Source organism: Prionailurus viverrinus, chromosome D4 (assembly GCF_022837055.1).
Source record: "Prionailurus viverrinus isolate Anna chromosome D4, UM_Priviv_1.0, whole genome shotgun sequence".
In the NCBI taxonomy this organism is placed as follows: domain Eukaryota; kingdom Metazoa; phylum Chordata; class Mammalia; order Carnivora; family Felidae; genus Prionailurus; species Prionailurus viverrinus.
Window position 1 is genome coordinate 44,394,255 of NC_062573.1, and position 24,699 is coordinate 44,418,953.

At 43.4% G+C, this 24,699-nt stretch overlaps 1 protein-coding gene across 3 annotated transcripts in view; it reads right to left on the reverse strand.

The window, feature by feature from the left end:
• ADAMTSL1 (ADAMTS like 1) overlaps nucleotides 1-24,699 on the reverse strand; it is an 888,150-nt gene that overhangs the window by 70,430 nt on the left and 793,021 nt on the right. For all 3 annotated transcript variants that reach the window (XM_047830980.1, XM_047830979.1, XM_047830981.1), the window contains 2 exons: nucleotides 13,686-13,814; nucleotides 3,731-3,910 (listed from right to left, as the gene is read on the reverse strand). In XM_047830980.1, the coding sequence (XP_047686936.1) occupies nucleotides 3,731-3,910; nucleotides 13,686-13,814 (309 nt within the window). The remainder of the gene's footprint in view (nucleotides 1-3,730; nucleotides 3,911-13,685; nucleotides 13,815-24,699) is intronic.

A 24,699-nucleotide genomic window follows, 5' to 3' on the forward strand; every position in this document is an offset into this window, starting at 1 on the left:
AGGTATGTTGATTTTTAGGAGTTCCTACTGTATACCACTTTATACCACAGTACCACTGGCTTCCTATAAATGTGTAGGCAAATTAAACAAAATTATAAAAACACTTTTAAAAAGCCAACACTTCTTCAGCATTTATTATATGCCAAGTCCTGTGTTAAATAGTTTTCATTTCTTTTTTCATTCAACTCTTACGACATCCTTTAGAGCACTTTGTTACTGTCCCCACAGATACGGACACATCACCACAGGAATTCCTTATTTAAAAGAAGCCTGTGGGTGACTATTCCCGTGAAGAAAAAGGTTTATGAAGTTGACAAAGTTAATCTTCTTTGTGGTCTGGATTTTTATGCCCAGGTAAGGACCAGATAAGCAGAACAGGGATGATTTGTGCTTCAAAATCTTACAAGGGCTGAAGTCATCAGTGGTCACAGTTGACCAGAGACCAAAGTGATAAAGATGGGAAATATAGGGGCCTGCCTGTCACTTCCACTGGACAACTAAAAAGATGAGCCCCTACTGAATCTTGTGGTGAGATGACCCGAGATTCTCCAGGCAAAGCAGCAGAATCCTGTCTCCCCACTCCTTACATCTCCCAGAGCGGACCCCACCTTTGTCTCTAGAGCACCTGTTGGAATCTAAAGAGAAGCAGGAGTATTGCTCTCGCAAGTGATGGTCATTTCATCGGTGTTCAGTGAGGACCTATCACGTGCCTGTCATTTTTCAGATACTTCTAAGAGTGGCAAGTAAGTCACAATGGCTCGGGAGTCTGCTTCAGAAATAAGCCTGTCTACTCTGCCTTGACTACAGAAGACCGTCACACGTAGAAAACAATGATGAGCTTGAGATTTTATTAAAAAAAAAATATAAAATAGTTTAAAAATGATAAAGTCTTCATACATATTGCATATAACTTAAAATACTATTTATATAGTATAGGGTGAAAACATCATGTTTGGGCTCAGGAACCCTCTGTCATTCACTACCTTGGGCAAGTCACTTAATCCCTCTGAGCCCTACTTCCCTTGTCTATAAAATGATGAGGAATCTCATCATTTCCCAGACCTAGTTTGAAATAGTATGATTTTAGGAACTGATGGTGGCAGTTTAACCTAGACTCTCCTTTTCTCATCCTTTTTAATGCTCTCTTGAGAATACTGAAATTGAATACTAAGTATTCCTTCCAGAATATTAACTCAAGAAACCTTTGCTTATTTACTAAAAGCCAAAAAGGGAGGTTACATCCCATCTTCAAAACCATCAGATCTTCTTGGGCCAAGTGTCAGCCCCTCCTAATGCCCTTACAGCTTTTATCTAATTTTTCTTCCTTGGTGCATGCCCATTCGATCTTTCTAGGGAAACTATAAATTCTCCAAGGGCAGAGGTCACCTCTTAAATTTATCCTATAGCTTGAGATGGAATTTAGAGGCCACATGTAATGAATGTTCATTCAATGGCTATGGGAATAAATGAATGAAAGTCTCATTACACTTCAAGTCTCCACACTACAGGTTAATCACAGGTATTGGCATGAAACCTCAGTTTTTAATATTTTTAAGTGTTTATTTTTGAGAGAGAGAGAGAGAGAGAGAGTGCGCACAAGCAGAGGAGGGGCAGAGAGAGAAGGAGACACAGAATTGGAAGCAGGCTCCAGGCTCTGAGCTGTCAGCACAGAGCCCGATGTGAGGCTCGAACTCCCGAAATGTGAGAACATGACCTGAGCCCAAGTTGGAAGCTTAGCTGACTGAGCCACCCAGGTACCCCTGAAACCTCAGTTTTATACATGAAGTCCCTTGTTTAAAATTTTTTGGCCGATTAAAATAATAAGAGACATTATTTGTATGCTCATAAAGTACTTACAAAACTAAAAATACTTTGATTCATAAACCGAGGCTTCTGATCAAGAAAAGCCCTAAACTTAAGAGTCTAAATAGTGCTTTTGTTCCCCACCACGTTTGATTAAAACGGGAAGATGTTACGCTCGTCCAGCAACATGTTCGCAGCCACGCTGTTTTATGGTTGTGATGCTGCCAGAGCTGGCTCACGGAACAAGCGCACTTCACTGGCAGACCCACAGTAGCAGCTACACGTCCTAGGCTTTCATCCCTGTCAGCACAGGCGACAAGCAAGGCTTATTAGGGAGGAAAAACCCACAGTGAAGCACCGTAGCTCAGTGTGGGGCAAGAGTCCCTGGGCTCCGGGCTCCAGCCTCGCACGCTGCTCAGCCGGATGAAACCCAATGCAGAACAAATGACACCCTTCACGGAGCTGGTCTTCTGGGGCTTTCTAAGATGACTGGAGGTTTATGTAGCCACTGGTGAGATGAAAACCTACCTGGGCCTCTCTGAAATCTGAGTGGCCAGGGGCTCGAGCCCCGAAGCTTTGGTGTAGCATCAACTGGGGGTAGGGAAATGCAAGTATAAAGTTTAATTATTTTTCCCCAAAGGAAGTCTATAATGTATGTGTATGTATGTATGTATGGGGTGTGACTATTCATATTTCCCACCGTTTTCTCTTTCTTCTTAGAAGGGTAGCTTTCTCTTGAGGAAACTAGCATATTTGCTAGTTTTAAATTTGTTTTAAAAATAAAAAGTGCTCTCATATTTGCTTGTTTTTTTTAAAAAAAAAAAAGGTAAGACAAAAATAAGCTTTTTTACTGCATCCCTCTAAGGTCCAGACCCGATGGGGAAGATAAGCCTAGGGTCCCCTGTCCAGGGGATAAAGGGGTTATTGCTCGCAACACGGCTGAGGCCAGCACTGGGCAACAGGGAATGTGGGACGATGTCCCAGCGGTTGTTATTTTTAAATACCCATGTCATGCCAAGAACTGTGCTAGACTTTTTAGCCAGGGGCTCTTCTGTTTTGGGGGGTGCTACAGTCTGAATGTTTGTGTCCCCTCAAATTCATATGTGAAGTCCTAACTCCCCAAGGTGATGGTATTAGGTGATGGGGCCTTTGGGAGGGGTGGGGTATGGCCCTCATGATTGGAATTGGTGTCCTTATAAGCGAGACCCCAGAGAGCTGGCTTGTCCCTTCTGCCATGGGAGAACACAGCAAGAAGCCAGCAGTTTGCAGCCCAGAAAGGGGCTTCACCAGGACCTGACAGTCTTGGCATCCTGATCCCGGACTTCCAGCCTCTAGAAGTATGAGAAATAAATTTCCGTTGTTTATCAGCCACCCAGTTTGCAGGATTTTGTTTTAGCAGGTGGAAGGGGCTAAGACTGGGGCGGGGTGGGGGGAGCGGTGGTGGGGTACCTATGTGGACTTTATGTGGGCTGGACTAGGAACCTTCCAAAATTATATGAAAAATGTTGCATGTATGAATTCTTCTGGAGGGGCTAATCTAGCGCTTTCCTTTGATTCTCAAAGAAGTCCTGACCACGGAAGAAATTAAAAATAACTGCTTTGCTTCTGTAGCTCTAGCTGACAACCCCCTCCTCCTATGTGGGCAATCCTCATTGTACAGGTCGCTGTGTCAAGGCCAGCATTTAAGGCTTAGTAAGGCTAAGTGAGCCAGCCAAGGTCACACACTGAGTAAGTGCCAGGGTTCAAACTGATGTCTGCCTGGCCCCCAAGTCTGTGTTCTTTCTACTGGAAGGCCCTAAGGTGGAGAGAAGGGAAGGGACATTGCTTTTAAGTACTTAATTGGATCAGGGGAAAAGGGGGGTGGAGGGTGGGTCAGACAGTCACCCCCATGGGGTCCAGCAGGGGCAGCCAACCTCGTGGTGTTTACCTAGGATCAGCAGCTGTGTGTTCTCCGTCAGCTCTCCGTGCACATTGGCTGCCCTGCAGGAGTAGAGGCCCTGATCTGAGGAGGACACGTCTGTGAGCAGCAAGGAGCCCTCGTGCAGATGGTGAGGGGAACCCAGTTTGCTTTTATTCCTGAACCAAGTGACTTCGGCTTCAGGCACACCTAGGAAGAAAAAAAACCAATAAACTCTATCAGCTAAACACATTCAGGTGACCCCGGAGGCAGTTCTGGCGGTTCGGCGGGCCCTCCCAGGGGCTACTCTGCAGGAAGCAGCTGCCTGGGCGTCTTCTACCGTCCTTTGGCCAAACTAAATAATGCCTCTGACCTCTCCGTGGTCTCAAGATCTTTTGCCTTTTAAAACTCACACTGATGAGGCAGGAAGAGAGAGGCCAGTTAACAGAACAGGAAGCGGGTAGCTGGTAAAGGACGCTTGCCAGGGTGGAAGGAAAGTACCCAAATTCTTTGCAGAAAGCATCGATAAACCTAAGAACCAGAACTATACCTCGGTGAAAAGGAACAGTTGACAACTACATGAAACAAACATTAACAGTGAGTAAGCGAAGCTAGACCCAAAAGAGTACACACTGTATGATTTCATCTCTGGAAGTGAAAAACTAAAACTGATAACATCAATCTAAGTTGTTAGCCATCAGGGTGATGGTTCCTCAGAGAGGATGGGATGAATGGGGAGGGGCTGGAAGTAGGGCCTGGTGGCTGGTAATTCTCTGTGTCTTGACCTGAGGGCTGGTTCTGTGGGCTTGGTACCTTTATGATAGGTACCCTTTTCTGTATATGTTATTACACTTCAATAAAAAGTTAAAAGCTGCAAAATATTAGTATGTTCATGGACTAGACAAACGAAAGTGCCGGAACCTTACCAGAATTGACACCACACGTAGAAAACATGCCTCTATTTTTTGGAGTCTATGTTTTTTCTTTTTAAAAAAATTCTTGGTTTAGTTATTTTGAGAGGGAGAATCCCAAGCAGGCTCTGAGCTGGCAGCACAGAACCCAACGTGAGGCTCCATCTCACAAACCTTGAGACCATGACCTGAGCCAAAAGAGTCAGATGCTTAACATACTGAGCCACCCAGGTGCCCCAAGCCTATGTAATTTCTTAGAACAAGAAAACATGGAACTATGGTCAGTAGCACCACAGAGGAAGAGACAAAAGGGAGTGACAAAAAGAAAGTGCTCTCTCTTCAATCCAAGTTTCTTGTCTGTGAGAGAGAGTTGGGGAGTATGTATAGGAGTTAGGATAGGGTACCTGCCTTTAGAAGTTGGGCTCTGTCCTCCTCTAGGGGTGTCATTGATTGAACATTTGTGTTTCCCCACAAATTCAAATGTTGGAGTCCTAACCACCTCCAATGTGATGGTATTTGGAGGTGGGGGCCTTTGGAAGTAATTAGGTTAAGATGGGGTCATGAGGGTAGAGTCATCACGATGGGATTAGTGCCCTTATAAGAAGAGACCAGAGATCTAGCCCTCTTTCTCCATCATGTCTGGACACAGTAAGATCTCTAACTGCAATCCCAGAAAAGATCTCTCAGCAGGAGCTGGATGGGCTGGCACTAGATCTTAGACTTCTCAGGCTTCGGCACTGTGAGAAATACATTTTGGACACTTAAACCACCTAGTCTATGGATATTTTGTAATAGCAGCCTGAGTAGGCTAAGACAAGGAGATGGGCTTAATTCTTTAGGAAGCTTCCCTATGGTTGACATGCTGGTAAGCAAGCCCCGGTTCAGGACGAGCTTTCTGAGATAGTCTGCTTAGAAGGCTCCATAGGAGGCTGGGCTCTGAGTGAGGTAGGAGACAGAAAAATCTGTGGCATCAATTCACAGGGCTTTGGGGGGCAGAAAGCTCCATTTCTTGCACCACTTGGCCTGTTGGCCCAGCTCAAAAAATTTACTCAGAAATCTGGGGCATGTATCCAGCCTATGTTTATAATGTCAAATCCTGGTCAAGGGCGGGGGGGGGGGGTTAAAATCAGGAAGAGTCAAAGGGCTCAGTCCTTAGTCCTGTGCTGATCTGAGTTGGGGCTGGATTCTGCCCTTGGGGCAAGGGTAGTGTTACCCTTAATGGGCAGCCTACTGGTGAGAATACAGACCTGTGTCCCTGTCACTTGTCCTTGAACCTGAAGAATTTATCAGCAGTCTATTCTGTAACACCCAGATCAAGAGCCCTAATTATGGACCCCGGGGCACTTGCTGTTCCTGAGGTCCAGTAGCGGGAAGTGGGGTGGAGGTAGGAAGGAGGTCTCACACTCCCTCACTAATGACGAACTGCCTTGTGTGAATTCACTGGTATCCTGGTGGCTCTGCTGCCTCAGGTGGGCCTAGAGCAGTGGCTGAAGGTCAAAATGTTTGGCCAAGATCTGTAGGGCCTCCCTCCCTATTATGAGGAAGAGAGGAGTAACTCTCTGGTTTTCTCTTTTATTCAGATTACCAATAATTGAGTGAGAATCACTAAGGATCACCAAATTGGCTGGAAAGAGGAGGCAGGGCAGCTGAAAGGGAGTGAAGATTTAGATACCGCATCCTTCAGGTCACATCAGGGAGAGGCATACCTCGTGATGCCTGATGCTCAAATGCAGGAAAAGGACCAGGTCAGCATGGCCTCTGAATATACCTGGACAAAAGATGCAGGTAAGGGGCAGAGAAGCTGATTTTTCATTGCAGCACCACTAGGGAGAGCAAGAGAATCATGATGCTTAGCCATGCCAGCTTGGACTTTGGACCCTGAGCTCAGTTTTTCCGTTGGGGGAAAAAAAAATCCACAGGATTCAAGAGAAGGCCTCTGAAAGGTAAGCTGAAGAAAACATTCCCTGCCATTTCTCTCCTGAAAGCACAAGGAAAAACGAGGCCCTACAAATCATTTTCTGTGAGTATTTCCCTCGCTATGAATTGCTCACACAGCATGTATGCTGGAATGTTCTTGCGAGGACTGCTGTGGGCAGCAAGCACACAATCCCCAATAGGAATGAAGGCTGTTCTAGAGCGAGAGAGGCCAAGTAAGAGAGCTGGACTAAGTGGGTCTTCAGTTTCACTAAGTGAAGGGGATGAGGGAGGGTGGGGGGAGAGGGGAGTGAACACCTTCCCCACAGCTGTGCTGATGGGGTGGTGTGTGTGTATCTCCAGTGCCAACACTCATGAAGCTCTCTCTGCAACAAGGACAAATCCCGTAGCAAGGCTCCTGCAGGGCGTCCTTCTCTGGAAGCAAGCACCTGTGATCCTCCTACAGAGGCAGAGACATGGAGGAGGAGAGGGGAAATGGGGAGGGCGAGGGAAGGTGAGAAACAAGAGGCGGAGGGAGAGAGACCCGGAGCCATTCCTCACTTCCCCAGGAAGTGGGTGCAAGCTTCTTCTATTCCTGTAACCCCATGATCTCGGGGTGTTTGCCAGAACAAGACAGGGTGCTTACCAAAAGGACTGAGTTCTTCAGGTGAGGGGAGGAGGGCTCTTGGGAGACAGAAATATTCCAGATAGCAAAGGGTGGAAAGAGGTTGTCCCCAGTCTCTGTACAACTAAAACCATAGAGGTGACAGCAGTGCCAAAAGAGGAGAAATTATGTGGGAATTGTTCTTTAATACATTTATGAGCAAATCTCTCTCAGGCTCACTCAAGTATGGACCCGCATTGGGAATTTGCTGATGGAGGAGCTGTGTCTGGTGTCACATTTTAGGGGCTTCCTGTCTGGGACTGTGGGCCTTAGGCAGAAAATGACACCAGAAAGATGCTTTAGAATCTTTTGAGTTCTTTTCATGATTGACTCTGACATCTTATAAACACAGAAGAAAGGAAGAGGGGAAAATAAGTGAGGCCTCATAGAGCTCTATTCTCCTCAAGAGATGACGACGACACTTGAGAAAACATCACCAGCCATTGTTGAAGCCAGTGTCCCTTGAAAAGGTACCAGATACACATGCTTAATCCTACTGTTCAGAATACCTGAACATGGGTAATGTGCAAACGTCAGGAACTGTGCAAAACATCCTCAACGTGCTAGAGGAGAAACATTTGGTGAACATTTGCTATAAGCCAAACATTTTATAAACATAATCACATTTTTCAAAGAGATTAAGAAATCTGCCTAAAGTGATGAGAGTTTGGATCCCTGAATGATTACAAGGGGACAGAGCCCCTGTCCCTTCCTACTCCTCACCCCATGACCTACTCACCCCAATCAGTGACGTACAAATGGCAGGGTGGAGATCCAAACTCCTACATTCAATGCCACAGATCCCCATCTGTCTTCCAACATACCCTACTGCCTCTTTAAAGAAGATCAGAATTGCTACACTATTGTCTCTGCCCTGTCAAATCCTTACTTTCTACTTTGAGAGTTAACCTTTCTGCTATAACTATAACACCCAGGTTATTGTTAGGAGGGGTTTCTAGAACCCATGTGTGCTGGCTTTTGTTGAGAAGCTGGTCAGGTTGCGGGAGATTTTTTTTTTTTTCCCTAGGCTGTTGTGATGTGACCACACATTTTACTGAAAGAAATGTCTAAAAAATGACAGAAAATATACTCCACCACAGAGCAAAATCCAAAGCTATGTTGTTGACAAGTTACTTGGACAGGCTCCACACTCTGGACTCCCTTGGTATGATTTCTGTCTAAAACAGGGGAGGGAAAAAACTCTGCTTTTACTTTTTCTCCTCCGTGGCATATCTTATCAACAAAACAGTGCCCTGCCTGTGGCTTGAAAGGATCAATAAATGTGGTGATAATGGGTTGTAACCTGATAGGATTATAAGGATTAGTGCCTTTAATCTTCACAGAGCTGCTAGGTAGGGTGATGCCACAATACTTTTTAAAATCCCAGACAGGATATTCTTGCTAACCACTTGTTACATTTGGAACGCTGCTTGCTCCTTGGCAGCCTGTCAGCATCTCGAGATGGGGTGTCCATTGCAAGGTGCTCCTTGACATGATGCACTTTAGAAGCTTCTTCGATGGCTTGGTGCAAGAAAAGGAAAGGATACAGTAACTTAAATGGCAGCCTTGGCAATTATTCTAAAGAACTGCTGAAGTCTGGAAAGGAGGTTTTCAGCCTTCCACACTTCTCCACACTGACGGTGGCAGACACTGACAGCTGTTCATAAAACCTGTTTTCTTCTTTTTCCTGGGTACCCCTCTAGGCTACACTGTTCAATATCCTTTGTAGCGGTGAGTGACCACGTGGCAAAGAGGCACTGTGAGAAGTGCCAATGCGTGCTGGTTCTAGGTGTGGCCCTCAAAAGCCTTCTCAACCACCTTCCACGTTTTGGTTTTCCCCTGTTCTGGTTGACAGGTTAGAGATAACCCCTGGGGACACTTTGGAAGGCATATGTTGAAAATAACAGAGCCGCCAGCATCCCATGACCCTGAATGACTGTGTGGGGCAGCCACTCTTTGGACTCTTAGCTAAACAACGATAAGCTTCTATTGTGTTTGACCTGTTATACATTTGGGGGTCTACTTCTTATCAGAGTCTGGACTATCCTAATGAATATCCTGCCCATCACTGATTCCTCAACTGTTTATTTCTCTATCACTAGTCCTGACGATTTTACCCATTAAGCTCTTCCAAAGCCTCCTTTGCTCTTAGGATAAAATCCCAAATTGTACCATAATCTATGAGAGCATGTAAGAGCTAGCCCCTGCCTGCTGCCCCCCACCCTCCAGCCACATGTCGTGCTACTTTCTTCTCTGCTCTCTGTACTAGAGCCACACCAGCCATATTCTACTCCTTTAGAAGAAGCCTGTTCTTTCTACCTCAGGACCTTTGTACATGCTAGTCCCAAATGACTGAAACATTCCCTCCTCCCCTAACCCTTTATCTCCTGCCAAGTTTTTTGAACTCAAATAGAGAAAAAGTGTGTGAGTAGTACAGTGGTTTGGATCACTTTTCAAGAAGAATGCTCATCATACTCACTGCTTAATATTTTTTATGTTTAAGCGTTGGGAAGAATTTGTGAGGCTGCATCTTACAAATTGAACGCATATATGTACAAAAAGTTATTTAATGAGAAATGGCTAACAACTCTAACATGTAAGGACAGAAGTTAATCTACATAAATTATGTCATATTCTGAATACAGACTATAAAATAGCCAATAAATTATACCCTAAGAAAGCCACAGAGCCACTGTATTAGTAAAGTAAAAGTCATTCCTAATGCCCTTGAGTGTCACAACACTTTTGACCGGAGACTCAGCTCAAGGGTAATTTCTTTGTCCAGCAAATTCACAGACCAACTGTGTAATCAAAAGTAGCCTTTTTCCCACCACTCTGAATAAATAACTCATTTAACAAAAGGCATAATGACAGAGATACACAGGTTCATTTTGGTTAACCACGATTAACACAAATGGTTCTATGAATAAAAATAAAAATAAAGACTGTAATGTGCCCAGCCAGGCAAAAACTGGGCAAGACCTGAGATCTCATGATAAGGTCACCAAGAGTGAGTCTCTGGATGTAGTCAGGGAGACAGGGCACCAGGTGGCATGGAAGAATTGGCCAAAGCTGGTTTCAGTGCCCCCGGTTCCCCGTGGTGAATACTTCCTTGTCCGGATTCTGGTTCTCTCAGTCGCCTTTAAGTGCCCACTTCCTTGTTGCGCTGTCCTTGATCCCCACTCTTCTACTCCTACCAACCTCACCCATCAAGAAGAGAGCCGGCATGGTCCATTTTATCTCCGGTCAGTGCTCTGTCGCTGAGGCATGTGTTCGCAGTGACCAGGTGAGGAATGATGGTTCTGCACAGAAGGCCTTACCTGCACCAGCAGTCCCTGCACGAAGGGCAGCCCTGTCAGAGGTTTTATCTGACTCTTCATCTGGGACTACAGGATCTGAAGGGGTGTGGCTGTGGAAGGTTTCGCTGATGAGGTTGGACATGCAGGCCAAGGGAAGCTTTACAAAACGAAGCTAATGTAGGATGACAGAGATTTATATTTCTGATTTCCTGGAGCTACCAGAATATTTCAGAGAAAACCAGCCTGGCCATTGTTTGGAAACAAAATGCCTTAGAGTAAGATCTTCCTCCTACCTATTTGAAAATGGGTTATCTGCTCTTGCACTGTTGGTGGGAATGCAAACTGGTGTAGCCGCTCTGGAAAACTGTGGAGGTTCCTCAAAATATTAAAAACAGATCTACCCTGTGACCCAATAATAGCACTGCTAGGAATTTACCCAAGGGATACAGGAGTGCTGATGCATAGGGGCACTTGTACCCCAGTGTTTATATAGCAGCACTTTTTTTTTCAATATATGAAATTTATTGTCAAATTGGTTTCCATACAACACCCAGTGCTCATCCCAAAAGATGCCCTCCTCAATACCCATCACCCATCCTCCCCTCCCTCCCACCCCCCATCAACCCTCAGTTTGTTCTCAGTTTTTAAGAGTCTCTTATGCTTTGGCTCCGTCCCTCTCTAACCTCTTTTTTTTTTTTTCCTTCCCCTCCCCCATGGGTTTCTGTTAAGTGTCTCAGGATCCACACAAGAGTGAAAACATATGGTATCGGTCTTTCTCTGTATGGCTTATTTCACTTAGCATAACACTCTCCAGTTCCATCCATGTTGCTACAAAGGGCCATATTTCATTCTTTCTCATTGCCACGTAGTACTCCATAGTGTAGTAAATCACAATTTCTTTCTCCGTTCATCAGTTGATGGACATTTAGGCTCTTTCCATAATTTGGCTATTGTTGAGAGTTATATAGCAGCACTTTCAACACTAGCCAAATTATGGGAAGAGCCTAAATGTCCATCAACTGATAAATGGATAAAGAAGATGTGGTTTATATATATAATGGAATACTACTTGGCAATGAGAAAGAATGAAATCTGGCCATTTGCAGCAACATGGATGGGACTGGAAGGTATTATGCTAAGTGAAATAAGTCAGGCAGAGAAAGACAGATACCGTATGTTTTCACTCATAGGTGGATCTTGAGAAACTTAAAAGAAGACCATGGGTAGGGGCACCTGGGTGGCGCAGTCGGTTAAGCGTCGGACTTCAGCCAGGTCACGATCTCACGGTCCGTGAGTTTGAGCCCCACGTTGGGCTCTGGGCTGATGGCTCAGAGCCTGGAGCCTGTTTCCGATTCTGTGCTCCCTCTCTCTCTGCCCCTCCCCCATTCATGCTCTGTCTCTCTCTGTCCCAAAAATAAATAAACGTTGAAAAAAAAAAAAAAAGACCATGGGGGGAGGAGAAGGGAAAAAAAAAGTTACAGAGAGGGAGGGAGGCAAACCGTAAGAAACTCTTGGATACTGAGAACAAACTGACGGTTGATGGGGGGTAGGGGAGAGGGGAAAGTGGGTGATGGGCATTGAGGAGGTCAGTTGTTGTATGGAAACCAATTTGTCAATAAATTATATTAAAAAAATGAAAATGGGCTATTTGGCTCATAAATCCTAAGTGGAGGTAAAGCCTCTGGTAATGGGGTAGAGATTGGAGATCGAGAAAGCCCCAGAACAGGGTGCCAATGCCTGTCCACTGTGCACACTGAGCATGACTGGGTAACCTGGGTTTGGGTGTGCCACAGCAGGCTACAGCCACTGAGGACAACAAGCAGGGGACTGTAGCTAGGTCCCGGTACAATGCATTTCTCTGCATTGTGGCAGTGAAAACCCTTAGGGTAGATGTCACCAAGTAGTGGTCCACAGGAAGGGAGGATCAGCATCTGGGTTTTGTAGGATTTTTTTTTTTTTTGTAGGTTTATTTATTGAGAGAGAGAGAGAGAGAGAGAGCGAGCGAGCGAGCAGGGGAGGGGCAGGGAGAGAGGGAGAGAGAGAATCCAAAGCAGGCTCCACACTGTCAGTGCAGAGCCCAATGAGGGGCTTGAACTTCTAAACCATGAGATCATGACCTGAGCCAAAATTAAGAGTTGGACACTTAACCGACTGAGCCACAGGCACCCCTGTTGTTTTTTAATCGGAGGTAAGTATCTTTACAAAGAGCATACTACCACCCCCTACTGTCTACCACTCCTCCACTTTCCTCTGACTTTCTGTTCCCTATAGGCCTCTGGGTTTGCAAGGCCAACTGGAGGGCAATTCCTGTATCACCACTAACAGCACCGGATGTTTTCATCAATGACTCCTACCCACTTTTGATGAGAGTAAGCTCCAGATTCCTGCTGGTCTTACCTCTGCCATCTCTCTCATGTTCCTCTACCCTTTACCTTTCTATCACCAGTGCCCTGAGTTCAGGCCCCCATTACCTCTTCTCTAAACTACTCTGACAGCATTTTTTTTTTTAAGATTTTATTTTTAAGTAATCTCTCCACGCAACGTGGGGCTCGAACTCACAGCCTTGAAATAGAGTCACATGCTCTATTGACTGAGCCAGCCAGGTGCCCCAACTACTATGACAGCTTCTTAATGGGCCTCTCTGTTCCAGTATTTCCTATCTTCAATCCATTTTATGTACTGCTGTTGGCTTCGTCTTCTGGAAGTATGGCTCCTTAATGTCACTTTCCACCCACCTTTTTCTGAACTCCTTGGCCAAGCATTTAAGGTCTCCCATGGCATAGTTACAACCCACCTTCCTAAAGTTTAAGCCCCTCCACACCATTTCTGTACTCTGGGCTCCAGCCAGACCAACCATACACTGTTTGCTTCTATCTTGGGGCTTTCTTACTTCCATGAATTTTTCAAAATCTTTTGTTCACTTGGAACACTCTTTGCCCCCATCTTTGCATGTTCACATTCTATCAGTGTGCAAGGCTGAAATAAGAAACCACCTCATCCCAGCCAGAATTCATCTTTCCTCCTCTAAACTCTGTAGCCTTTTCCATTTTCAGGGTGACTGAGGTTCTTTCCTTAGCTTTCCTACTAGCCCTGAGTCCCTAAGAATAGAATCTGTATTTATCTTTGTATCCCCTGACCTAGCACAAGGCTCCATTAATTTTTGAACAGATGAACTAACACATGAATACATTTCTCACCTGCAACTTGGCAGTTAATGGTCACATTCACTCCTGGCACTGTTTTGATGGTGCTTCCTACATCAGCTGTGATTGCAGGCTCCTCAGTGTTGATCACAGTCACTCGTGATGTCTTCACTAGTGGCTTTCCTGAAAGTGGGAAGGAATGTGAGATTTTACTAAATGGTGGCTATGGGCTTGGGTCATTCACTTGAAACATGGGATGACCCACAATGAATAACTAGCATACCCAGGCTTTTCCCACTAACCACGTTTTCCTTTGAAAAAATTGTAACTGCACAATATAGCAGCCATCCACCCACCTGCTCGCCCACCATAGAACTGTCAGAAAAAGAACAAAGATTGAAGAATCTGAAGATGGAGAATAGTATCTAACAAGCTGGGATGATTTGTGATTTGTGCATTTTATCGTTAAATTAATAAATGATAGTATATATTCTATTTTAAAGGCTTATTATTTTTTATGCCTTAAAAAAATGTTTATTTATTTATTTTGAGAGAGAGAAAGACAGCGTGTGCACAAGTAGGGGAGGGGCAGAGAGAGAATCCCAAGTAGACTCTGCATTGTCAGCACAGAGCCTGATGTGGGGCATGATCGCACGAATTATGAGATCATGACCTGAGCCAAAGTCAAAAGTCAGAGGCTTAACTGACTGAGCCACCCAGGTGCCCCAAGGGCCTCTTGTTTTCAATCAGTTTTTTTACTTTGAGATAATTATACATTCACATGCAGTTGTAAGAGATAACACAATCTTGTGTACTCTTTACCTAGATTCCCCCAACAGTAACATCTTATAAAACTATAGTATCATAACTAGGACATTGACATTGATAAGTTAAGCTAAAAGAACATTCCCATCACTAAAGGAGCCCAAATGCTGCCCCAGCCCTGCCTTAATCCTTTGGTAACTCTTAATCTCTTTTCCATTTCTAAAATTTTGTCATTTCAAGAACGTTATAAGAATGGAATTCTATAGTACTGTAATTAAAAAAAAATTTTTTTCCACTCAGAATAATTCTTTGGAGATTATATGGGGTCTCTAATGGTACCAGGGTTGTGTGCTTGCGTCACTTGTTGAAGGACATCTGGGTTGTTTCCTGATGTGTCTATTTAAATAAAGCTGCTATAAATATTTCTGTACAAGTCTTTGTGTGAACATAAGTCTTCATTCATCTGGGATAAATGCCCAGGAGTGCCATTGCTAGGGCATACGGTAGTTGCATGTTTAGTTTTTAAAGAAACTGCTGAACTGTTTTCCAGAGTGGCTATATCATTTCACATTCCCATTGGTAACGTATGAGTGATCCAGTTTCCCTCCATCCTTGCCAGCATTTGGTGTTGCCATTGGTTTTAATTTTAGCCATTCTGATAGGTGTGCAGTGATATCTCATTGTGGTTTGAGTTCCCATTTCCCTGATGCTACTGATGTTGAATATTTTTTCACATGCTTTCTTGCTGTCTTTATATCCCCTTTGGTAAAATGTCTCTTCGTGTCATTTGAGCAGTGTCTAACTGGAATATTATTTTCTGTTGAGTTTTGCAAGTTCTTTACATTCTAGATATTAGTCCTCTGGCAGATACGTGGTTTGCAAACTTTCTCTTACTGGTATTGTGACAGTATTTACGTTAAACTACTGCATCAACCTGGGGAGAATTGACATTCTATGTTGAATCTTCGAATACACGAACACTGTATCTCTATTTATTTAGATCTCTTTTAACTTCTTCCATCAGTGTTTTATGGTTTCTGACACACACGTTCTATATACATTTTGTTAGATTTATGCCTAATTATTTTGATTTTTTTTGAGGGATGGTAAATTACATTGTATTTTCAATTTCACTGTTCACTGACAGTACATAGATATACTGCTGATTTTTGTATATACTGTAACCTTGTTAAACTTACATGTTAGTTCCAGGACTTGTTGTGGGTGGATTTCTTATAATTTTCTAAGTAGGTGATCATTTTGTCTGCAAATAGTGTTATTTCTTCCTTTCTGATCTGTATGCCTTTCATTTCCTTTTCTTGCATTATTTCACTGGATAGAGCTTCCAGCTCTGAGTAAGAATGCTAGAACTGAATAAGAATGCAGAGTAAGAGTGGTGATAGTGGGTTTGGGGTATGACGAGTGATTTTTAATTGATACTTGGACATTTTCATATTACATTATGCAAATCTGGATCTTATTTAAGCCTACTGTTTTAGTTGGCTTTCTCTGCAACCACTAAGGTGGGGGAGCAGGGAAGGGCCACCTTATTACTACCCAATGGAAATAGAGGTCCAGATTCTCCAGCTGCCTCCTTTGTCACTCAAATGGGGGACTCCTCTGCCGAGCAGAGCAGTGGTGGGACTTCTGGCTCCCCACGTGGTCTCTACTGGCTCCACTGTGGGAGGGGCCTTAGTGCTGTTGGGTAGTAGGTGAAAGTCCTGACTCTCCAAGAGGCCTTCTGTAACACCACCCCAGAGTAAAGGGTAAAGAAGGTGTCACAAGGTGAGGGTAGAATTCCAGGTTCCCAATGTGCTTTCTACCCTGCTTTTCGCCCTGTGGGGATGAAATCTGTCTTTTCTGACACCACATCCATGGGGGTACTGAGCAACAATCACTTCACATCAGATGAGGTGAAGTCTAGGTTCCCCACTCAGCCTTTGCTGGTGTGGGTGGCAATGAACCATGGTTTTTTGTTTTGAAGTAGAGCTTCCCAAAAGTTTTCTGTCTGGTTAAGCCACCCCTTTCCCGGTCCTCTGGCTAGAGAGAGAGGTCTTCGGTTGAGGCATTTTTTTCGTGTTCCCATTGCATCTGCGGATGGCTGGCTTCTTCAGCTCTGAGTTTGGGAGTGAGGAGGCAAAAAGAGAACCCAAGGAGGTAACAACTGTGTAGTACCACAGTCCCCGAGGTCTCTAGCCAGTCTGCTTTTTCCTCTCCACCTTTGAGTCTTCAGTTTGTTTTATGTACAGTCGCCATGGATTTTAATTGTATTTAACAAGAAGAATGGGGACAAGTGCATGTGCGCCACCTTCCCGCAAGTAGAGGTTCTGTGTACGTGACATTTTAATGGGTCTTTATCAGCTGAGGCTAAAAATCCAGCACTTTGTGTACACGGCCACAAGATACAATTAAAAGAACCATTTATTAAGCACCTCGGGGAAATAAGGGTCCACATGAAATAATTTTTTTATGTACCCTAAGCTTACTTCTTTGTAAGCCAAATGGATTTAGTTTTGTTTTAACCATTTTATAGGCAGGACACTACAAGGTTGTTCCCTCTTCTGTACCTTCATTAACTGTGAAGAAACCCCTAACTCAACAATGCCATTTAACTTGCTTTTTATAGTTTATGTTTTCTCCCTCATCTATTTATCCATCATTCCTGCCTGCACTGTCACACAGCCTCCTGTTACAAGCTGTCCTCTTTCTTCTCCTCTTCCCTTTTAACTGTGCTCTAGGTATAGGTTGTTAAGCTCATTAAAACTATGTTCCAAGGCAGAAGCTTGAGTAAGGTCTGAATACGTGCATAGGCTTTCCATCCTTATTTTGACTGTTTAGGGGTCTTTTTCCTTATCTCACCTGTATGTACTCCATATATACGAGACTGTGTAAGACCTGAAGTGGAGATGAGTGACTTTGAACTATGATGGTTTCCAAGAATAACACAGGGTGATAATAGAGGAATAATCTGGAATGACAGTGAATAAATCCCAGCGTATTTTCCTTACCTCCCTACCTGCAGAAAGCTCCCTGCTCTAACTCCAAATATACCTTAAGTCTAACCCGCCCCTCTGTCGCTATAATCTAATGTTGTCACCTTCTCTGGTTGGACTGCAGCACAGCCTAACTGATCTCACTTCCACCTGTCACTATAGTCTCTTCTTGTGACAGCTACAGTGATCTTTCTCAAACATGAATCCGATTATCTAACTCTTCAGTTTAAATTATCCAGTGCTTTATCAGTGCGCGTAGAACAAAATTTGAAACTCCTTTTCACAACCAACCGTGTCCTCTATGGGTTCAGGCCCAACTGTCAACCTCTCCTACCTCACTGGAGCCACACTCCCCATCAATCACTGCTCTGGCCACACTGACCTCCTTTCTCTTCCTGAAACATCGGCTCATGTACCAGGGCTCTTCCCTTTTCCTGACAGCCTCTAGGTACAGACTTCTGCATGGCTGTCTTCTCCAGTTGTTCCTCAGGTGCAAATAATATCTCCTACTGGGACCTTTCCTAACCACCCCATCTAAATCAGGCATTCCTTTATCCCTGGCCAGTCATTATGTCTCTTACCACCAACTTCATAAGCAAAGAAATATCCGAATTTATCATTTATTTGTGTATTCTCTGTCCCCATCCCTCACCAAGTAACCTCCATAAAAGCAGGGATCACATCACTCTTGTTCTCTTCTTTATTCCTACTGCCTAATCCGGGCATATTGGTAGGTCCTCAATCGATATCTAGTAAATGAATATATGTGTGCGTTTCGTATGCTATGTGTATTCTGAATTTGTTTTTGCTTTCATAACAACCCCGAGGCAGGTAAAGTACTTGTTTTATGTAATCAAAGAATTGAGGTTCAGAGAGGCTTCACGGATTGCCCAAGACCACAGAGCAGCAGGTAGTAGGGGTAACCTAGATTTTTGACCTAAAGTCTGGTGCTTGTTATACGGAATCTCCAATCCTTGTCTGTGGACTGGCTGTCTCAGAACTCCCTGGGTACTTATTAAAAACATAATCTTCCTGCTATAATACAAATTGCCTCACTGTGCAATAAAAACAACTGTGCCAATGGAGAAAAGTAGGTAAGGGACCAGAGAGTTTCAGGCTCACAATTACTAAGTTATTTTTCCTATAGGAATTTTAATAATAAAGTTTTTTTTATAGCTGCAAGTGTATAGCTATAAAATTCAAATGTCACTGAATTAAATCCAGCCCTTAATTAATTATATTGAGTTTTTGCTCAAAAGTACTGGCCTTTTGTCCTGTCACTAGAGGTGCTCTCATTTGCAGAGGCTACTTGTACATTTCTCACTACCTTCATGATCCATTGTTGTTTTTTTTTTTTTAATTTTTTTTTTCAATGTTTATTTATTTTGGGGACAGAGAGAGACAGAGCATGAACGGGGGAGGGGCAGAGAGAGAGGGAGACACAGAATCGGAAACAGGCTCTAGGCTCTGAGCCATCAGCCCAGAGCCTGACGCGAGGCTCGAACTCACGGACCGCGAGATCGTGACCTGGCTGAAGTCAGACGCTTAACCGACTGCGCCACCCAGGCGCCCCTTCATGATCCATTGTTAAGACAAATCACGTTACCCAAGTATTTGTAATTATAAAATACTGTTTCTATTTTTTTTTCTTTTTAATGTTTATCAATTTATTTTGAGAGAGAGAGAGAGCGAGCTTGAGCAGGGGAGAGGCAGACAGAGAAGGAGAGAGAGAGAATCCCAAGCAGCCTCCGCACTGTCAGCACAGAGCTCCACATGGGGCTCAAACCCATGAACTATGAGATCATGACCTGAGCTAAAATTAAGAGTCAGATGGTTAACCAACTGAGACACCCAGGTGCCCCTGAAAATAATGTTTATCAACCTCTTACATCTATTAGAAAAAGCTTGTATATATTACTGAGTCCCATTCCAGACCTGCTAAATTTGAATCTTAGGTGGTTTAAAACCAGCACACAGGGCAACGACTTTGACTTGGGACACAAAGTTTCTCCCTACCCCAAGAGTAAGGCAACCGTGAGATGGTTTTAGGTCCCCTTTGATTTACTCCACCGTGGTTCCCAAGGAAACAGATTCATCCGATGTGCATAACCATGCCATTCCAGTATACAGGAGAAGCTTTGCCAGTGACAGAGTTCAGACTTCTGATAAAGTTTTCTGTCCTGGAATGGAAGCTATAATCTCCATTTTCAACAAGTTCATAGGTAATTCTGATACACAGCCAGGTTTGAAAATCAACAAATACACTCTTCTGGTTTTTCTGTAACTGATTTCTCTGATTCTGGGGAGTTGGAAAGATTTCTTTTAAGAGACCTTTGCTAGTTCCTATTTGAAAATTTCAAGTTGGACCTTGATTTTAATGGTCAGCTAACAACAACAACAACAGCACCACCAGCAGCAACAACATGAACCTATTCTAGATCATCTGGATGATGACTTAATAAGTGAGTGCTACTAAGTGATGCCATGCCTAGGTTTGTGTCTGATTATATTCACGTTAATGAGTTTGACTTGAAAAAAAATTTTTTTAATGTTTATTTATCTTTGAGAGACAGAGAGAGACAGAGCATGAGAGGGGAAGGGGTAGAGAGAGGGAGACACAGAATCCGAAGCACGCTCCAGGCTCTAAGCTGTCAGCACAGAGCCCGACACAGGGCTCGACCTCACAAACTGCAAGATCATGACCTGAGCCGAAGTCGGACACTCAACTGACTGAGCCACCCAGGCGCCCCTGAGTATGACTTTTAATTATGGAAGTTAATTAAGACGAAAAAAAAGACTAGAGATGCACAGAGGGAGTGAAATGATAAATTAAATGTTTGTGCTAAGACGATGCTCAAAAACAAAAGTCACGGCATGCTGTACTCAGAATGGCTTTCACAGTAGGCAAAACAGAAACGTCCCACGGGACTTGGGCCTTGACGGCAGGGCCTCTGCAGTGTGAGGGGTACCTGGGCTGTCAGGCTGGTGGGCACATGCTGCTGGCAGCTCTTCCCTTCTTTAAGTCAGCATCAGCCAGCAGAGTAAATTCACACTCACTAATGTAAACCGATAGGGTTTATAGATTAGGCTTTCCTTTAATCTATGCATTTCTCTTACAGCTGACTAAGAGCGAGAGAGAAGGAGATTAAGCCTAGTTATACATGCCTAAGAGAAACAAAGAAATGGAAACAAAGGCAAGTGTTTCCATTTACTGGGTCTAATATGAGGAATCAAGCCCATCCGAGAGAGTCAGACCTAGAAACAGCAGCATGAAGGGAATCGTTTTTGCTCAGTTCAGATCTCATACCCTTTAGCTTTTGGATTATGGTTCCTGTTAGAAGTCATGTGGAAGAGGGGAGATAGAGCCTCACTAGCGATAAGCAAGGGCAGCCCTTGTCACAGGGTGAACGTGAGGCACAGCTAAACCCGTGTGTCGGTATCCAATGGTGTGCTACCTTGTGATGCCTCTACAGCAGAGGAGTTCGGCCACCCAGGCACTGTCCTTACCCTGAAGGATGAGCAATGGAGAGACAGGTATGGATAAATGAGCAGCCCCAGGAGCAAATGCTCAGAAATACATTCCTGGGTGTAGCCTAGGTTCTGGCTCATGCCTCTTTCCCGCATGTGTGGCTCTGGGTAAAATCAAAACCCAATGGGAAAAAATCTGAACATATGTGCCTGAAAAATATCTTTGGCCCAGTATAAAGGTGATTGAGAGAGGAGCCAGAGGAGATGGAAGGTTTGTTTTTTGAGTGCAGCCAAGAACAGAGAGCATTGTGAGTAACTTTTTCTCAGGGCCCAAGTCCAGGCCTCTGCTAATAGGAACTTTGTTTTTAACAGCATGATGCCTTCCATTTTAGAAGCTCTGGCTGAGGCAGATTTACTACTAACCAACTCCTTTCTTCTTCTCAGTCACACAGCTAGGTCACTTCTCAGCCTCTTTGCAGTTAGGTGTGAGCAAGGTACCAAGTTCTAGCTGATGGAATGCAAGAATACCACTTCTTGGCCCTACCTTCGAAATCCATCCTGAGCAATGATTTATTTCAGACTTTATGTGAACAAGAAACAGTCTATCATATTTAGCCATCATATATTTGCATTTTTTTTGTCACAGTAGTTAGCAAGGGCTAATTAATCCAGGCTTAGTGAATATCTGTTAACTCATTGAATGAATCAAATGGGTCCTTCTTTCAATTCTCCTAACCTTATGAGTCACAAACATCATTTGAAAATGGTTCTTTACTATTGTGAGCCATCAAAAGTGAATCATACTTCAAAGACTTGAGGTTCTTACTGTGTAGCTGGAGGCAATCTATGCTGGGAAATGTGCATGTGCGTTCATTCCCAGGCAGAATGGGACATGTTGAAGATGACTGTGGTACAGGGCAGTGACAGAAATGGGAACTGCGGGCAGTGGGTTTAGAGACTACCTGAGAGCTCCAGTACGGATGTGTCAACGGCACATAGGTTTGAGATTCTGAAGCCTGAACTAGCGATTGGCAGAGTCCTCCTAGGGTACCATTCAGGTATGGACTCTGGGTAACGTGCATGAGGACTGAGCAGCAAAAAAAAAAAAAAAAAGGCATGATAAACTAGTGATGTCTACAGTGGGCATGGGCACGAGAAGGGGCAGCCCACACATCAGGTGTCTGGACTCCATCACTGAAGAGTGACCTTAGGCAAGTTATTTAATCTCTTTGTACCTTGGTTTTCTACTTCTATGACTGCAGAGAAGAATAGACACATTAATGTATGTAAAGCTGTTAGAAGGATTCCTTAGCACAGTATGAGGTTTGAATAAATGTTAGCGATTATCAGCATCAGATCTGCAAAATGGGAGGAAATGCTGCGACGGTGTTGGGAACTTCTGGTAAATTAAGAAGCAAGTTTAAAGAAAATAAAGAGGAAATGAACAAGAAAAAAGAGAAGGATCAAATCTGTTAGTGAGAAGGAACTCAACTGTTTCAATTTTGAAAAACTGTGAAGGTTTCAGGATAATTACAAAAAGAAGAAATTTAAATACGATGGATTCTCCCGAAACTGCCATCAGCATCTGGACAGACACAGAGAGCTTAAAAGTCACCCCAGGATTGGTCTTGTTGGAGACCCCAGAAAGCATCTACTTGCAGAGAAATGAGACTGTGTATGCTAGGCTGACTTGCCAGGGACCCCTGCAGTACAGTTCAGGAAGCCAGCTGTGATAGCCAGTGGCCCCAAATCTCAATTCAGGAGAAAGGTGAAGAAGGTAGTGACACCCACTAATGAAAAGATTATTCAGCAATGAGGTGTTACAAATGTCACATACTTTCAATATCTAAAACAAAGCAAACTGTATTCAGCCCAGATTTAATCAATGGATGATGTCTTGTAATAAATGAGACTATCCAAACAATGCCATAAGAAATGCTCACTTCTGTAAGTATCACCAGTTTCTCACACGGGCCACTGGAGGTAAATCTGCAAAAGCTCTCTGAAGTGAGAATTCCCGGTTGAAGAATTTGAGACTCATGAGTTAAATACAGTTAACCACGATCAGTGCGATCTCATAAAAGCCCTTATAAATACCAACATCTTAGACATCTGAAATTAGTAATGATGGATACTGACTATTACCAGTTACCATCCCGTGCCGGCCAGAAACTTTTCAGGATCTGGCTACCTGGCAATTTCAACAAGAGTTGCTTTGTTACAGATAATAGTTATACTGAAAAGCATGATTTTTTTCCCCTTAGTCTGGTTCTCCTTCCAAATACCTTTCACATTTTATAGCTCAGGAGTTTTTAACTCCTTCCTGTCCTGCTGTCTCTCATGTGGGGTCTCCTCCTCTTCCATCTCCTGCCTCCTGATTGGCATCTGATCTTTCAGTCCACTCTGCTTACCCTGTCCCCTTTCTCATCACTGGTCCTTTGGAAAACTTTCCTCTCACCTATTATTTTTCTAAGACATCACTGCAAAAGCTGTACTTCTTTGCTATCTAGTCTTCTGGTTTTCCAAAGAAAGGAATAAATTTGTAAATGCTAGGATTTCAGGTACGGGGAGTTTATAGCTGGTAGTGGTGGTGGAGTGGGGACTGCTGTTCTTGATTTGCATGTAAGAAATTCATAGGAGTCTTAGGTCTTCAAGAGACTCACGTGTGCATCTGTTTAAAACCCCTCTGTTTATAATAAGGACACAGATTTATAGTTCTAAATCTGTTTCTAAATTTTGAAATGAGGCAAATACTTTGCCTAGAATCCTATTTATTCCATTATTACAATAGTTTCCTTTTTTTGTAATAGCAAAAAATAAATGCTTCTCTTTCATCCAAATTGCTACATGGTTTTAGTTAGTGTAATCTAATAAATTATTATGCTTTGCATAATACTCTGACAACACTGGGAAATGTGGTGTAACATGTGATCAGAGAATACAGAAAACAAAATACAGAAACCAGACAGTACTGGTAAACTCCAGGCTATGTTCACAGCACAGACATGTTTAGCCTCAAAATAATTTTTTTTTTTAAGTTTGAATTAGTTGAGCTTAGTTAAAAATGGAGATCTGTGTCTGTTTTGGTTTGGCTTATCTGGAAAAATTAGAAGGTCCATCTATATGCATTTTTCTATGTCAACAGTTAGATGAAAATGAACTATGCCTTTCAGACAGGGTATGCTAGGCAGAATAATGCCCCCCACCCCCCAAAGATGTCTGCATCCTAATCCTTGGAATTGATGTCCATGTTATGTTGTGTGGCAAAAGGAAACTAAGGTTGCTAACCAGCTGACTTTAAAATAGGGAAATTATTCTAGAGTATTTAGGTGGGCTCAGTCTATCATATGAGCTCTTAAAATCAGAAGAGGGAGAAGTGTGTCAGAGAGAGGCATCATGAGAAGGGCTCAGTCCACCATTTCTAGTTTTGAAGATGGATGAAGAGGGCCAGATGCCAAGCAATGCAGTAGCTTCCAGAATCTGGGAATGGCACCCTGTTCATAGCCAGTAACAAAACAGAAACCACAGTCCTAGGTAGCAAGGAATTAAGTATTGCCAACGATCTAAATGAGCAAAAAACAAAAAACAATCTCCCCTAGAGCTTTCAGAAATGAATGCAGCCTGTTGACATCTTGATTTTACCTTGTGAGACTGTACTAGACTTTGACCAAAGAACTGTAAGATAATATATTTGTGTTGTTTTGACAAAGTTATCACTACAACAAAGAAGGTATATAAATGACTAGTAAGCACAAAAAAGATACTTGACATCATTAATTATGAGAGAAATAGAAATTAAAATCACAATGAAATATTCTCATTCATGAGCATGGTTATAATAA